The sequence below is a fragment of the Panthera tigris genome, chromosome B2 (genome assembly GCF_018350195.1).
Source record: "Panthera tigris isolate Pti1 chromosome B2, P.tigris_Pti1_mat1.1, whole genome shotgun sequence".
Taxonomy (NCBI): Eukaryota; Metazoa; Chordata; class Mammalia; order Carnivora; family Felidae; genus Panthera; species Panthera tigris.
In genome coordinates this window covers 25177837-25191969 of record NC_056664.1, presented here as the reverse complement: position 1 = coordinate 25191969, position 14133 = coordinate 25177837, and the positions used below count along the sequence as shown (strand labels likewise).

The following is a 14133-nucleotide window of genomic DNA, read 5'->3' as shown; positions in this document are numbered from 1 at the left end:
TGATATAGTAAAAACTGACCCAGCCCCGGATAAAGGTCAGTTGGTTGACTGATTTAAGTGCTGTACCTGCTAATGTCTGAGCTTCCCCAGATCTTACTTCTAATAGCAGAACTGTATGTAGAGTATGGAATCCAACTGCAGCAGAAACACCTGGTCATTTCCCCACCTAACAGGAAGCAAGACCCAACCACGGCATGAACTCCCCAAGGGCTTGGATCTCTGTTTGGGTCTCCCGGATCTCCCACACTGTTTCTCCTCCAGCTTCCCGTCCTCAGTAAGAAGCACCTATACTTGGGGCGCCTGGGTGGCTCAGTCGGTTAAGCGGCCGACTTCGGCTCAGGTCATGATCTCGTGGTCCGTGAGTTTGAGCCCCGCATCGGGCTCTGTGCTGACAGCTCAGAGCCTGGAGCCTGTTTCAGATTCTGTGTCTCCCTCTCTCTCTGGCCCTCCCCCATTCATGCTCTGTCTCTCTCTGTCTCAAAAATAAATAAAACGTTAAAAAAAAATTAAAAAAAAAAAAAAAAAAAAAAAGAAGCACCTATACCTGCTCACAGCTCATGCTGGAGACCTGGTGATTCTTCCTGACACTGTCCTCATTCTCCCAGCCGTCCCCAGGCCACATCTTCTCCCTCTCTGCCTGTCCCCATGCTGGGCTACTCTGCTCTCCTACCCACAGGACATCTGGGCTTGAAGCCTCTGCCCAGATGCTCTTCTCCTGTCTTTCCCCTTGCTAGCCCTCGAGGTCCCTGTGAGGGTGACATGTCCTCAGAGAGCCTTTTTTTTCCCTCTGTCCCCTTACCTAAAATCAGTTCTTCTGTGTTACTTTAAGTCACCCTAAAGTCCTCCTTCATAGCACTTGTCCCACCTGGGGGGCTGATTATCTGTATAATCAGATATAGATCTCCATCCTGTCCTAGACCTAAGAGCATACCATATCACATCTTTAATACTGTATCTCTAATCCTCCTGAACATTACAGGTGTTCTGTGCTTGTGGAAGGAAGGAAGTGGGGAAGGGAGGGAGGAAGTTGCTTTCTGACCACTGCCCAGTACAACTACTCCAAATGACGGGGTCCTAACTTTAAAGCAAAGCCCAACCACCATCTTCCCTGGAGCAGGGGTTCTATTTTCCATGAGCTTCCATTTTACCTGCCTACATCTGCAAGGGTGTACTCTGGCTGATTTGTGGCCATTTGCTTCGAATGACAATACCAATCTGTATTTTATTCATCTTCCTCTCTCATGATTCTGTATTGAGGCGGGCCACTGCCTGGTTTGCTGGCTCCCATCTGTCCCATCCATATAGGACACTGGCCCTGTTGACAGAACGACACACCCTGCCATTCTGCATTTACTAACTCAGCAATTCCTTGAGTGTCCACCATGTTTCAGATACTGAGCTGGTTGTGAAGCTTTCCTCTACTCCCAGGACCTGCCTGCCCAACATCTGAGGCTAGACACCTCACTACATGTCTACTCACTCCAAATCCAACGGACAAACTGCACGGGGGACAGGGGACTTCACACCTTCCACCTAGGGAAGATTCCCTGATCAAGGACCTTACAACAAGGGTCCTTGACCATGAGGAGATAATCCCTCCCAGCCAACCTACAGGTCAGAAGCAGTTACCCAAAGGTCAGGGCAGGGGAGAAGACATCTGGTGTCAGTTAGAGTCTTTGTTCTGAAGGGGAAGCATCCGACACTCTTCCCTTCTACCCTATACTTCAACCTTCATCACCACCCTGGAAATAGAGGCTAATCTTTCATTATCCCTTCAGAAGAGTAAACATTTCTCCCCTTGGGTAAATAAGAAAGCCACAAAGCATCGTCTCACCCAGAGAACACGGAAGCATGACTCTCCTTGTGCTTCAGCCAGCAACTCCTCTCCTCCCAACAGCTCCTAGATGGAGTGTTTCCCACTCATTGGCCAGAAGCATCCAGCTGGCCTCAGGGCTATTCTCCCTGCTCCTATTATGTCCTCTCTGTGGAGGCCTACAGAGCTGAGAAGGCCCAGAGCCCTCTAGGAAGGCCGTCCCCAAGCACCAGGAAGCACAGGGCTGAGCTGAAGCTTCACACTGTTCAGTTTCCAGACATGTTTCTATCCCTCACTTTTTCTTCTTCCTCCCCACTCTCATTTTCTAGAACGGGTCTGAGAGGCAGGAAACTAATGGTCCATCTCTCCTGCCCCCTCCCCCATCTTACCGGCTGGAACACTCTTCAGCCTGACCGACCCTGACCACCAGAATGCAAAGCCACAGTCCCAGAGAGCCCTAGGGCCCCTGGAGTTCCCGGAACCTTCTCTAGGATGTGAATGACCTCCAGGGCATCCCCTGTGGGCCCGGAATTATTATAGTGCCCAAATATTCCTTGCTTCCTCCTCCTCCACCTCCTCACAGCCTGGCTTGCAGTTAGGCTAACAGTTATGGTTGGCATAAGTTGTTTTTATCAGATTAAAATGCACCATCCCTCTTCCCACACACAATTGTGTTTCTGTTTGGTGAAGAATACTGAATATCCAACCAAATGCTTTAAATATCACAGAGTCTGGGGCGGCAGAAGAGCAGAGAGCTAAAGAAGGATTCTTAGAACTGCTTAGAAAGAAGCAAAGCATGAAAGTAGGCAATTTCTTTCATGTGCAGTGCCCCAACCAACCTAATATCATAAGCATAGATATTTGCTTGTTGCTGTTATCTCTCTCCAACTACAGATCTAGGAGAGAAAATCGATGTTAAGTCTTGACTGCTCTGACACATGAAGGAAGGTGACCACACTAGCTTCTGTCCCTCTTGTTGGCTAACAACCTGAGCACTCTGTTGATTCTGACTCTTTATGTTCCTTGGGGTATACAAAGTCTGGGGATGGGGAGGGCCACGGCTAACATAAAATTCTTTCTGAAAGCTCAACACAGTGACCCAGTACATTTAACTCTTACTATGTGTGATGCACTAAATCCTTTTCTTTTTCTTTTAAGATGCTGAGAGGACCCCCCAAATGGACTTCATAACCCACAGATGCATTAAAAATTTTTTTTTCTTTTAATGTTTATTTTTGAGAGAGAAACACACACATAGAGCATGAGCAGGGAAGTGGCAGAGAGGGGAGACACAGAATCTGAAGCAGGCTCCAGGCTCTGAGCTGTCAGCACAGAGCCCGACACAGGGCTGAACCCACCAGCCGGGAGATCTTGACCTGAGCCGAAGTTGGATGCTCAACCGACTGAGCCACCCAGGCTCCCCTTGACTGATGCGTTCTGAACTGTAGTTTGAAAATACAGCTTTAGAAGGCACCTGAGTGGCTCAGCCGGTTAAGCCTTTGACTTGATTTCAGCTCAGGTCAACATCTCACCATTTGTGAGTTTGAGCCCCGTGCCAGGCTGTGCGCTGGTGGCTTGGAGCCTGCTTGGGATTCTCTCTCTTTCCTTCTGTCTCTGGCCCTCCTCTGCTGGCACTCTACCTCTCTCTCTCTCAAAATAAATAAAATAAACATTAAAGAAATAAAAATAAAATAAAATATGGCTTTAGAATAGGATTCAGAATCATCACTTGGCCTTTTGGCTAAGATCAAATGTCAAGTAGAGCTCAGAAAACTATGACCTGTGGGCCAAATGCTGCCCGCAGCCTGTTTTTGCACAGCCTGCTGCCTATTTTTATTCAGCGTGTGAGCTAAGAATGGTTTTTACATTTTCAAGTGGTTCAAAACAACCAAAGAAGAATAATATTTCTTGTGTGAAATTTATGTGAAATTCACATTTTAGTGTCTGCCAACAACGTTTTATTGGAACACAGCCACTTTCATTCACTTGCAGATTGTCTGTGGCTGCTTTCACACCAGAACATTGGTGCTGAGTGGCCGTAACATAGCCTGTACAGCCCAGGTGGCCTGATGTACTGAGTTTTTGACCTTTTACGGAAAAAGTTTGCTGACATGTGTTCTAAGGCTATGATAGGTGCAGACTGGATTATCTGATTAATTTGTCAAATTGGTTTTCAGAGCTAAGACGTTCTAGTTTTACTTCAGCTTGTAACAGAAAAATCAGTAATATCACTTGAAGAAAGCAAATAATGATTTTTATTATGAGAACAGAGTCCTCAAGGAGGCTGAGCTATCTTCATATCAGAGATAACACAAATGGAATTTCTCAGGGTGTGGGGGAGATGGCCATGCTCACGTATTCCGAGAGCAATGAGCTAGCATCGTCAAAGGGCGTTTTAATTTTTAATGCTCTTCTCTTATTGAGGCATTTAATTTGTGGTGGGAGAGAAAGATTTTTAAAAAGCAATCCCTTTTGCATTTTAGTAACTTACAAATCATGAGCCTGCATTTCCTCTACAAGAAATACCACCAGGCTGATTAGAACAAAGTTCACTTAAAATTCAGGAAACCAATGTCAGCTGAAAAGTACCCTCAGAATAGTTGCAAACAAAGGCATCGTAAAAGGCTAATGCCATTTGTATAGAATTACAGGAAAGAAAGTGAGAGCTAGGGAGGCCCCACAGCTAAAGCCTCAGCTTTTGTGAGGCTCACACGGCATAGAAAAGAAATCTCCCTGTTAGCATCACAGCCCATGGTTCTTTGTCCAGTGTAATCAGAGTATGGTGGAAAATGCTGGGGATTTAGCCTCTTGGAGTAGAAAAAAGGAGGGGAGAAGGAAAAGGTGAAGGGAAAAGTAATCTGATGTTATCACTCATCACTGGCAGAAAGAAATCTCAAGATTTTATGGGGGTGGGATGGCTGAGGTGGGCAATGGATGACAAACCCTGGGGTTTTGTCTGAGAATGCGAGGCCCGTGTGCAGCCTTCGCCAAGTGTGTATAGTCAGAACTAATGAGCAGTCACTGCGGCTGAATAAATGGCCCTTTCTTCCCCGACCTCCATTCCCACCCAACCCCAGCAACTCTAAAAACCTCTCCTCTTTGCCTGTCCCAGCTTCAGCCCGAGAACGTACCACTGGCCACTTTGAAGATTCACCACCTCTCTCCCAAACCCCCCCACTTCCCATAGCAGCTGGCCTAAGGGAGGCCATATTTCTGCTATTTGGTACCAAAATGGTAGCCAAGGAGACTTGCTGCTTCCTTTTGGACAGAGTCAGGAGACCAAGGCTCTAATGTATTCTCATTAGATATGCATTCCCCTACCTGGGCAGGATTAAGGAATAAGGAAAACAATGCCAAGGCCTGTCCCGTGCTCTGCAGATGGTGGGATCCCCCTGAGGCAGCCCTGGTTCCCTCGTGGCCTGGCAAACAGGAGAGCAGGAAGGAATGCTCAGGGTTGATGATCGCCCAAGGCCCACCTGGCAGGGCTGCTCCTTCCCAGATGGGTGAGATCAGAGTGGAGGGGGAAGCTTTCTCCAGCCTCCCTCTGCTGGAAGGTGGGCAAGAAAGGCAAAGAACAAACCTGGGCCTACAGGGACCACAGAGAAGGGCAGTTATGAAAGGAAAAGTGTCTCTTGTCTTTGTACCCTGCCAGGGAAAAACTAAACACACACACACACACACACACACACACACACACACACACACACACACACACAGTGAGAGACCAGGAGTGCGCTAGAGTGTCAAGCTTCAACGATAACAATGGTTTACAACAAAAGGGTTTGAAGAAAGCTCGCTGCAAAGGTTTAATTTCTACAGGCTTTGCCCTTTGTTTCCATCTGAGTCTCACTTTTCCACCTATAAATCAGAAGTCTCTACGGGGACTCACCGGAATCATGGAAAAAGGAATCACCTGTGTCCTTAAATCATATTCTCACATCATGTGAAAACTGCCAATGTCTTAGCAGCAAGTTTCTGTGACTTCTGAGAACGATTAGTGCTGCTTACCAGTGGTAAAAGAAAAGACTACAATTCTGTCATTAATCCGAGTGAGAGGTTTTTGCTGAGAAGGGAAAGCACATAGCAAAACCTCAGCTTGCACAACACTTTGGAAACTCATTCGGGTCCGACATGCGGATGTGTTGAGAGCAGTGCAAACATCTGGGAGAACATTAGATAGCCCACCTGACCTTCCTGCTGTGAACAGAACCAACCCCTGATGACTGGCTTGCTTTCAAGAGAACTTTGTTGCTGAGAAGCAGGGCAAAAAGTCTTACTTAAAAAGGAAGGCGGTAAGTCAATATAATTACTGTACAAATATTGACTGTCCCACAATACATCAGGTGAAGCCAAGACTTGCCAAAACTCTGCTTAATCTAAAATTACATATAAGAATTGCTTGTGCCCAAAAGAATAACCTTTATCTTTTGGAAGAAGAGACAGCAGAGTGCTGCAAAACACATATGACTAGGGGCTTTACCTGGCTGCCGGAACTGAAACCTTGTTCTCCAATAAATGAACAAAAACAGAGAGGCTCTGTCTGTTCGATTCCCCACACTGCAGCCAGAACTCCAATTAAGAGGTGCCTCCCTTCCCCAAGCCTCTCAAGTTGCCAAATTTACCCTTTTCTGTGGCTGTTTTAGTTTATACAACAGCCCGTGTCTCCTCAAAATCTCTCAGGTCAAGTGGCCTGGATCATACCCAGTTGAGAACGCTGAGACCCTTGGTTTTGAAACACCCTACTGCTCTGAATTAGGTGTCTATTACCCTTAAAAAAATCATATAGGTATAGCCATCAGGAAAAAAGTTCAAATGAAAACAAAAAGACTAGAACTGCTAGTATTTGGTCCCCAAATCACCAAATGGACCAAGTGTTACTCTCCCAGGTGGGCGGTGGGGTGGGGAAGGGGGTGGGGAGGTTGTGGGGGAGCTTCCTCTTCTTCTTACAGAAGCTCTGACAAGTTCTTTGTGTCCCTCCCACTGCCACTCCAACGTGTTCCTGTGAGTTCTCCTTCCAGGAATGCTTCCCCAAGGGCCTCGACTCAAGGAGCCCCTGCAGCCCCTTTCTTAGTAGGGGCGGACCCCTCTCTTCCACTGGCGAATGTTTCCCAGGACCCTAGCTCTGAACATGACAGTACCAAAGAAGCCACATGCAGAGGCTCCTTCCAAATCCTAGCCAGACAGTTTTCTAGATCTTCTGGGGGTGGGCTGCTTTGCTTTTCTAGGAAGACAGTGGGAAAAAATACCACTCCTTGGGCAGGTTGACTGAATTCTCGGATGTGTTCCCAGGAGTGACTGATTAGTTCCTGATTAGGTAAACCTCACTGGCAGACTTGAATGGCTTGTGTGAATTTCAATGACAATCATAGGTATTTATTCCTTAGAGTTGGCAAGTCCCAGACAAGAGCCCCAAGAAAGGCTGGGAGAAACTTCCAAGCCAGAAACACACAGACAGCTTAGCATGACAGAATGATCCTTTCCCCACAGAGGCACAGATACTCCTTTCAAGAAGACTCCATGGTAAAATCAGCAGGAAATGTACATTTGCCAAAAAGCTAGTAAATAAGGGTACTCAGAGACTCCCCCTTCTCTTGGCTTTTGTTAAACAACACCTTTACCTAAAGGCGAATTAAGTGAAGGAAAGAAAATCTCGGAAAGATTGAGATTGTCCTTCTCTGATATCTCCACTGCATTCAGTATGTGCCTCCGTCACAGCGAACACTGTACCATGGTCAGATGCCATAGTCATACTAGAGACCATGCACCTCAATGTCAGGACAGTATCTTTTCATCTTTAGAGCCCCAGCATCCAGCAGGCACTCAATAAATGATGGGTGAGCCATTTGTTAGTGGATAAACTACAGCATAAATTGAAACATGCTCTGTTTTTTAGTAGATGCCCATTAAGAGCCTTAGGGGGAAGACAAGAAGTTGGAGGGGTTGCTTAGATTTCAATTAACAACACCATCTCTAATTTCCTACTAATCAATCAAATAATTAGTGAATGTCTATAATGGGGAAGGTAATACGCTGAGCCAAGTTACCTTGTAATTGGTTGCTGAATCTCATAATTCAATGTCATCTCCTTCAATTAGTAATTGTCCTTCCACGTCAATTAAGATGGTGGCTTTGTCAGTTCATGGGTGGGTGAGATGGTGTAATAGAAAAGCAATGATCTGAGGGTCAGAGGGTTACAGCATTGATTCTGTCCCTAAAAGCATGAAGTATTTGAATGCCTTTGTGCTCCATGATTTTCTTTAAACAGGAAACAGGAAAAATATGGAGGCTTCTATTAATGAGTTCACAAAAATGAAACAAACAAACAACACATTGCTTCAATACCTCTACAGCATGTTGGTATTTAAATCCTTATCTTGGGGTTCTTGTCCTCCAGCAGCTTGGAAACGGTCCCCTCCTTTGGTGGTTACTGCCCTCGCCAATCAAAAAAATCATCTCACTCCCCAGTATGGACTAGAATCTCTTCATCTTTACATTGTGAAATAGGATGAACAGAGAGGCCCTAACTATCAATTGTCTTATCTTCAAACTGAAAATCTGAAGTAAGAGTATCAGAGGAGAGAGATGAACTTATTATGTGTGGTAGAAGGCTTTGAACTTAAAAACTAGGAGAAAGACAAATTTCCAAACTTTAACTTTAAGACAGACGAAACAGAACCACATTATTTCCTGGCTCATCTACTTCACTCCTGTGCTATTTCTTAAGGGAGGGTCTAAGTCTTGTTCAATCCTGAATCAGCCCCAACTATCAAAACTGGTACTATTCCAGTTCATCCCTTCTACCCCTGTCGACATGTAGGGACCTCCCAAACATAAAACTGAGTGTTCAAAAAGGAAAAAAAAGGCGGGGGGGGGGGGGGTGGGAGTTCAGAAGAACAAATACAGTATGATTATCACTTATTTTGAGCTTTTAAAAAGGGCAAAACAGTACCCTCCAGCGTTCTAGAGAGCACTAGGTGGCAGGGTGAGTAGAGATGTTAGTAAAAACCAAAGGAAATTCACAGGGATGATAAAGAGCAACGCAAAACTTCTGGAAATGGTGGGGAAGAGGAAGATGTGGGGCAAGAGGGTCAGACTACGCTAATAAAGCTTTGTTTCTGAGTCTGGGGAGTGGGCGGGTAGATACCTGATGTCAGAATTAGTTCATCATTAATAATGATAGAAGAAATCAAAGCACACATGCTTCTTCTGAGTGCCTTCCCTAAGCCTGTCAGCCCTTGGCATGTGGACCAGGGGCTACAGGGACTGTTCAGAAGGAGATGGTGAGCAACTAAACAGCTCACAGAACCGGATGGATCATAAAATAGTGTATTAAACCCAACCTAATTGCCTGCAAGGGTAAAGGGCCATACCCCCATAGGGCGGGGTGGGGCTGGGGGGGGGGGGCGCCAACCTTCTCAAGGAAAGTAAAACCTCTGGGGAGTGATCCCGGCAGCCCCTCACTTCCTCCTCTGCTTCTGCAAATGCAGCTGACCCTAAACTTAGCTACTACACATGGGGCCTTTCTATTTCTCTGGGCAAATCTTCAGCTCAAGACACGGGCATGTTTATTTTAGCACTGAGCTGGGAGGCCAGGTGTGCAACCTCTCTTCTCAAGTCGGGAGCTTTGTTGTAGCCGGGCCATCTCCCTCCTACCTGTGGTGTAAGGACTGGCTGGCTTGGACCCTTGGCTTTGGATACCAACAACCACACATAATAAGGTGTCCAGTTACACCCAAGCCCTTCAAAGCACTTTTGGAGGTGTTACCTCCTAGGCCCTCACCAAATCCTATAAATAGGGACGTGAAGTACTATTCCCATCTCTAACATAGGAAATGGCCCTTTGGAAGGTCAGTTCATGGGCACACTGATGCCAAGTAGTGTCTCCAAGAGAGGTTTCTAGATTCCAACCACTGTGGCGAGCCCCAGCACAATGTATGGAGTTGAGTTTTTGAACTAGTTGAGGTCTGTGGCTAGTACAGTGTGTAAAAAGCTGGGGAAAACACACCTGGGGGGAAAAGCAGCCGAGACCACACACCCAACCTTGAAGCAGACAATCTAGCAATGCAGCCTAGAAGAGAAAACCAAAACAGAACGAGAAATAAGACACGAACGAGGCAGGCACTGTAGGAAAAGCTCCATTCGGTGCAGTGCCCACCTCACATTACCAGTCTCAAAAATCCGGCAGCTCTGAAATGCCATGGGAATATTTATCACTGTTTTTGCCAAACAAACCCTCCCTTACCTTAAGCGAAGGTCAAATGCACTGTAAAACCCCCAGTGCAAACAACCAGCTAGGAGGACTTGTCATAGCCTCAGTAAAGTGTTCGCTAATAATTATCCAGACAGCTTTCATATGTAAACACATGTGGTTCAGTAATGTTACACAGACTAGTCCTTTGTCAATTATCATGAAACAATGACTTCAAGCACAGAGTAGGTGTGTTTCCCCCAGCTTTTTACACACTGTACTAGCCACAGATCTCAACTATTTCAAAAACTCAACTCCGTATGTTGTGTTGTTTATGCCTTTCTAAATATGAAAACAAGGGGCTCCTGGGTGGCTCAGTCAGTTAAGTGTCCAACTTCGGCTCAGGTCACGAACTCGTGGCTCTTAAGTTTGATCCCTGCATCCGGCTCTGTGCTGACAGCTCAGAGCCTGGAACCTGCTTCAGATTTTGTGTCTCTTTCTCTCTCTGCCCCTCCCCCTTCGAAAAAATAAAGATTAAAAAGAATTGTTTTAAGTATCAAAACAATATCTAAAACCATGTCATAAATCGAAACTTAGTGTCTTTTTTTTTTTTTTTAAACCAAATTAACATCTCCTTGAGTTTAGAGACATTTCTTACTCAATGTCCCATGCCCAGCTCCTGACCCAGGGAAAACACTGAATAACGGTGAATAAGGGAAAACAGAAGGATGGTTGTGCATAATGAATGCATCCTGTCTACTTATGCAGCAAAGATGATGCAGTGGTGCTATGCCTGGGGAGATGCTGAGATGACTAAGCCACATTCCTGGCCTCAGGGGCCAGCAGTCTGATGGAGGAGACACATGACAAGGCACACCCAGGTATGATGCCTATGCTGCAGGAGTGAATCCTGGGGAGGATTTTGCAGAGGAATCAGCATTTGAATTTGACCTTGAAGGGGAAAGTCAGTAGGACTGTCCTGCCTGGTAGAGTGTTGGGGGAGAAAAGGGCACTAAGATAGACAGGGTGGGAGGCAACTCCTTGGAGAAAAAGGGCCTGTGCAGAAGAGGCTGAGAGAACAGGTTTGGTTATCAGTGTCAAAAAGTCTCTGGGAGGGTTTCTGTGTCATCAACCAACTACAGGACCATAAGGAGCCCCAGCTCTGGTGAAAAGCAGACAGCAGGGATTTGCCTTTGGGAGGCTGGCAAAGGCATTGGGAGATGTTGCCCAACATCAAACGGAAGCTCTGGCATCCCCTGCTTTCTCTCCCCCTACCTGTGGTGTTTCTCCATCAGGTTCGCTGCCCCCTCCTCCCCGTCCTTCACCCCTGTGCATCCCAGTCACTTAGCATGACAGGACGAGAAGTCCAGGTTATGTGCCTGCAAAAAACAAAACTCCTGATAAATTCAGTGCCACAGAGAGGCCACACCCAAAGTCACAGATCATTGCAACTGAGAGCCAGATGGGCACTGAGAAGGGGGAGTGAGGAGTAGGACCCTGGAACACGTCACTCTGGGGCAGTGCAAGAATGAGCATCTCCCTGAGGAGCTGCCTCCTTTGGGCAGGCAGCAGATGCTGTGAGCCAGGCTGGCTGCTCATCTCATCTATCTTTCATCATTGAGGGGTTCTTCTCAGGTCACACACATAAGTATCCACATGAATGAGTATCATGAGTTCAAGCTTAAAACAAAATAGAAACCAAGGAAGATAGAAGATAGCCAATAAGCACATGGAAAGGCGCTCAACATCGCTGATCATTCAGGAAATGCAAATCCAAACCACGATGAGATACCGCTTTGCCCCCGCCAGAACGGCAAGAATGTGGGGAAAGAGGAGCCTCTGTGCCCTGCTGGTAGGAACTTAACATGGTGCAGCCTTTGTGGAAAACAGCATGGTGGGTCCTCAAAAAGCTAAACACAGAATTATTATATGACCCAGCAATTCCACCTCTGGATATGTACCCACAATAACTGAAAGCAAGGACTCAAAATGATATTGGTATACTCATGTTCACGGCAGCATTATTCACAGTAGCCAAAAGGTGGAAGCAACCCAAATGTTCACTGGCTAATGAATGGGTAAACAAAATGGGGTATATCCCTCATTAATACAATAGTGTTCTGCCTTAAAAAGGAAGGAAGTTCTGACACAGGACACAACATGCATGAACCCTGAGGGCATTATGCTCAGTGAAATATGCCAGTAACAAAAGGATTAATACGTATTATCCCACTCACATGAGGTCCCTAGAGTCATTAAATTCATGGAGATAGAAAGTAGGAAGGTGGCTGCCAGGGGGTCGGGGAGGGAAAATGAAAAGTTAGTGTTTAATGGGTACAGAGTTTCAGTTTTGCAAGATGAAAAAGTTCTGGAATGATAATGTGAAGTACTTAATGTCACTGAATTGTACACTTTAAAATAATTAAAATGGGTAAAATTTATTTAATGTGTATTTTATCATAATAAAAAAAAGCCTCCTCTAAACAAAGAAAGAAAGAAACAAACAAACAAAAAAACCCCAAGATGTAAAGTAGGTGTATTTGCCCTTGGGGACACTGACCCCCAGGGTCTATGACCATCCCCTACCTTATTCTACCTGCACAAAGACACAAGGATCCTCGTGCTGGCCCCTCTTTTCCTTCAGAGGATCAGATAAACTCAATCACCAAGACATGGAAGTGATTCATAGAGCTTGCTGTGTTACCATTCTCAGTGGTCAAGTCTCTGTCCGATGTGGCTTAAAATAGAAAATGACATTCGAATGGTCAGATTTCAGGCACTGGCTCAATAGCAGGGGGAGTTGCTTCAGGGCCTTTTCATCTCCTAACGTTAACCCTGACAATCTCATTACACACATCTCCACACTTCCACTTATACCTATGGTTCAATGCTCATCTCAGCCTCAGATGCTGTCCCAGGTACTTAGGGAACAAAGAGAACCAGGAGCTGAGCCCTCCATGATAGAGACAGGGGAGAAGCAGGTGTCCTCCAACAGACACTGCAAATGATGTGGGCATCCTGCCTGGGCCAAGAGCAGGCCGAGAAGGGCGAACTGAAGGGGACTTCCCTAGGATGGGATGGTGGGAGGAGGGGCACGCCAGGAGCTAGAGCACAGTGGGTCAGTAATGGAGGAGAGCAGGGTGCACGCAGCAACAGAGGAGCACGAGGCTGGAAGGACCCCACATCCAGGCTGCAGAAAGCACCCCACATTTTACATATCCACAGATAATTTATTTTCTATTTCTATGCATTTTACATTTGTCCCCAACTTAAATTCTTCAAACGACTCATCAACTAGCTGGGATTTAGATTGGGGCTTCCTTCCCAAAGAAGACCTGTAGCTGCATCCCACAAAACATACCCTCTGTGCCACCTTTCTACCAAAACATCAACAATCCACATCAAATGGCATTTTGAGAGGGAGGATGTTGGGTTCCCTAAGCCTTCCCTTTTTAAGATGCTTTAGGATGATTTCTACATCATTTTTCATCTTTTTAAAAACTTGGATGAATTAAACCTGTGCCAATGGGTGGTTTATCCCACGTCCTGTCCTTCTCTGTCCTTCGAGTGCCTTGAGTCACCTCATATAGCATGGCCAGGTAAGGGCCAACCTGTCACAGTGATGGAGGTATCTGAAATTCAGCGGCTAGGAGAGGTCACACAGGCCAAGGTCCTGAGAGGAGGTGGGGAGCCTACCTATCACTAGTTCAATTTCCAAAACTCTGGGGTTTGGCCCGTCAGATTTACACTTTTATTCCCAGTTTCAGGGCAAGGGACTGGGCTGATGCCCTGGAGAGATCTCTCTGCATCACCAATACCCCACTCTCTTTTGAAAGTGCTGGGAACACCCTCTCTACAAAGCACAGTCTTGACAAGAGCAAGCCCTATGTGATCCAAGAAAAACCCTCAATAGCTTTGTTTCTTAATATTCTTTCTGTTGAAACCTATCATTGGGGTGATAAGAAACACAAGGCCATCTCCATGGACTATAAGAGGCATTTGTGCAATAAACATTAGTGAAGTATGACACATGAGTCATTCCCATGTTAATAGCTAAGAGCGTACAGACACAGTCCCTACCCTGGGTGAACTACAGTGAGATCCAGAAAACACCCCAAATCCCAACATTGCT

General features: G+C 46.0%; 1 protein-coding gene across 6 annotated transcripts in view; it reads right to left on the bottom strand.

The window, feature by feature from the left end:
- Positions 1–14133, bottom strand: part of SLC22A23 (solute carrier family 22 member 23) — a 181903-nt gene that overhangs the window by 79088 nt on the left and 88682 nt on the right. The window contains exon 4 of one of the 6 annotated variants that reach the window (XM_042985843.1): positions 11305–11380. The exons of the other annotated variants lie outside the window; for them this stretch is intronic. Within the exon in view, the coding sequence (XP_042841777.1) occupies positions 11373–11380 (8 nt within the window). The 3' untranslated portion in view covers positions 11305–11372. Of the gene's footprint in view, positions 1–11304; positions 11381–14133 lie in introns of those variants that run through there. 6 annotated transcript variants of the gene reach the window in all.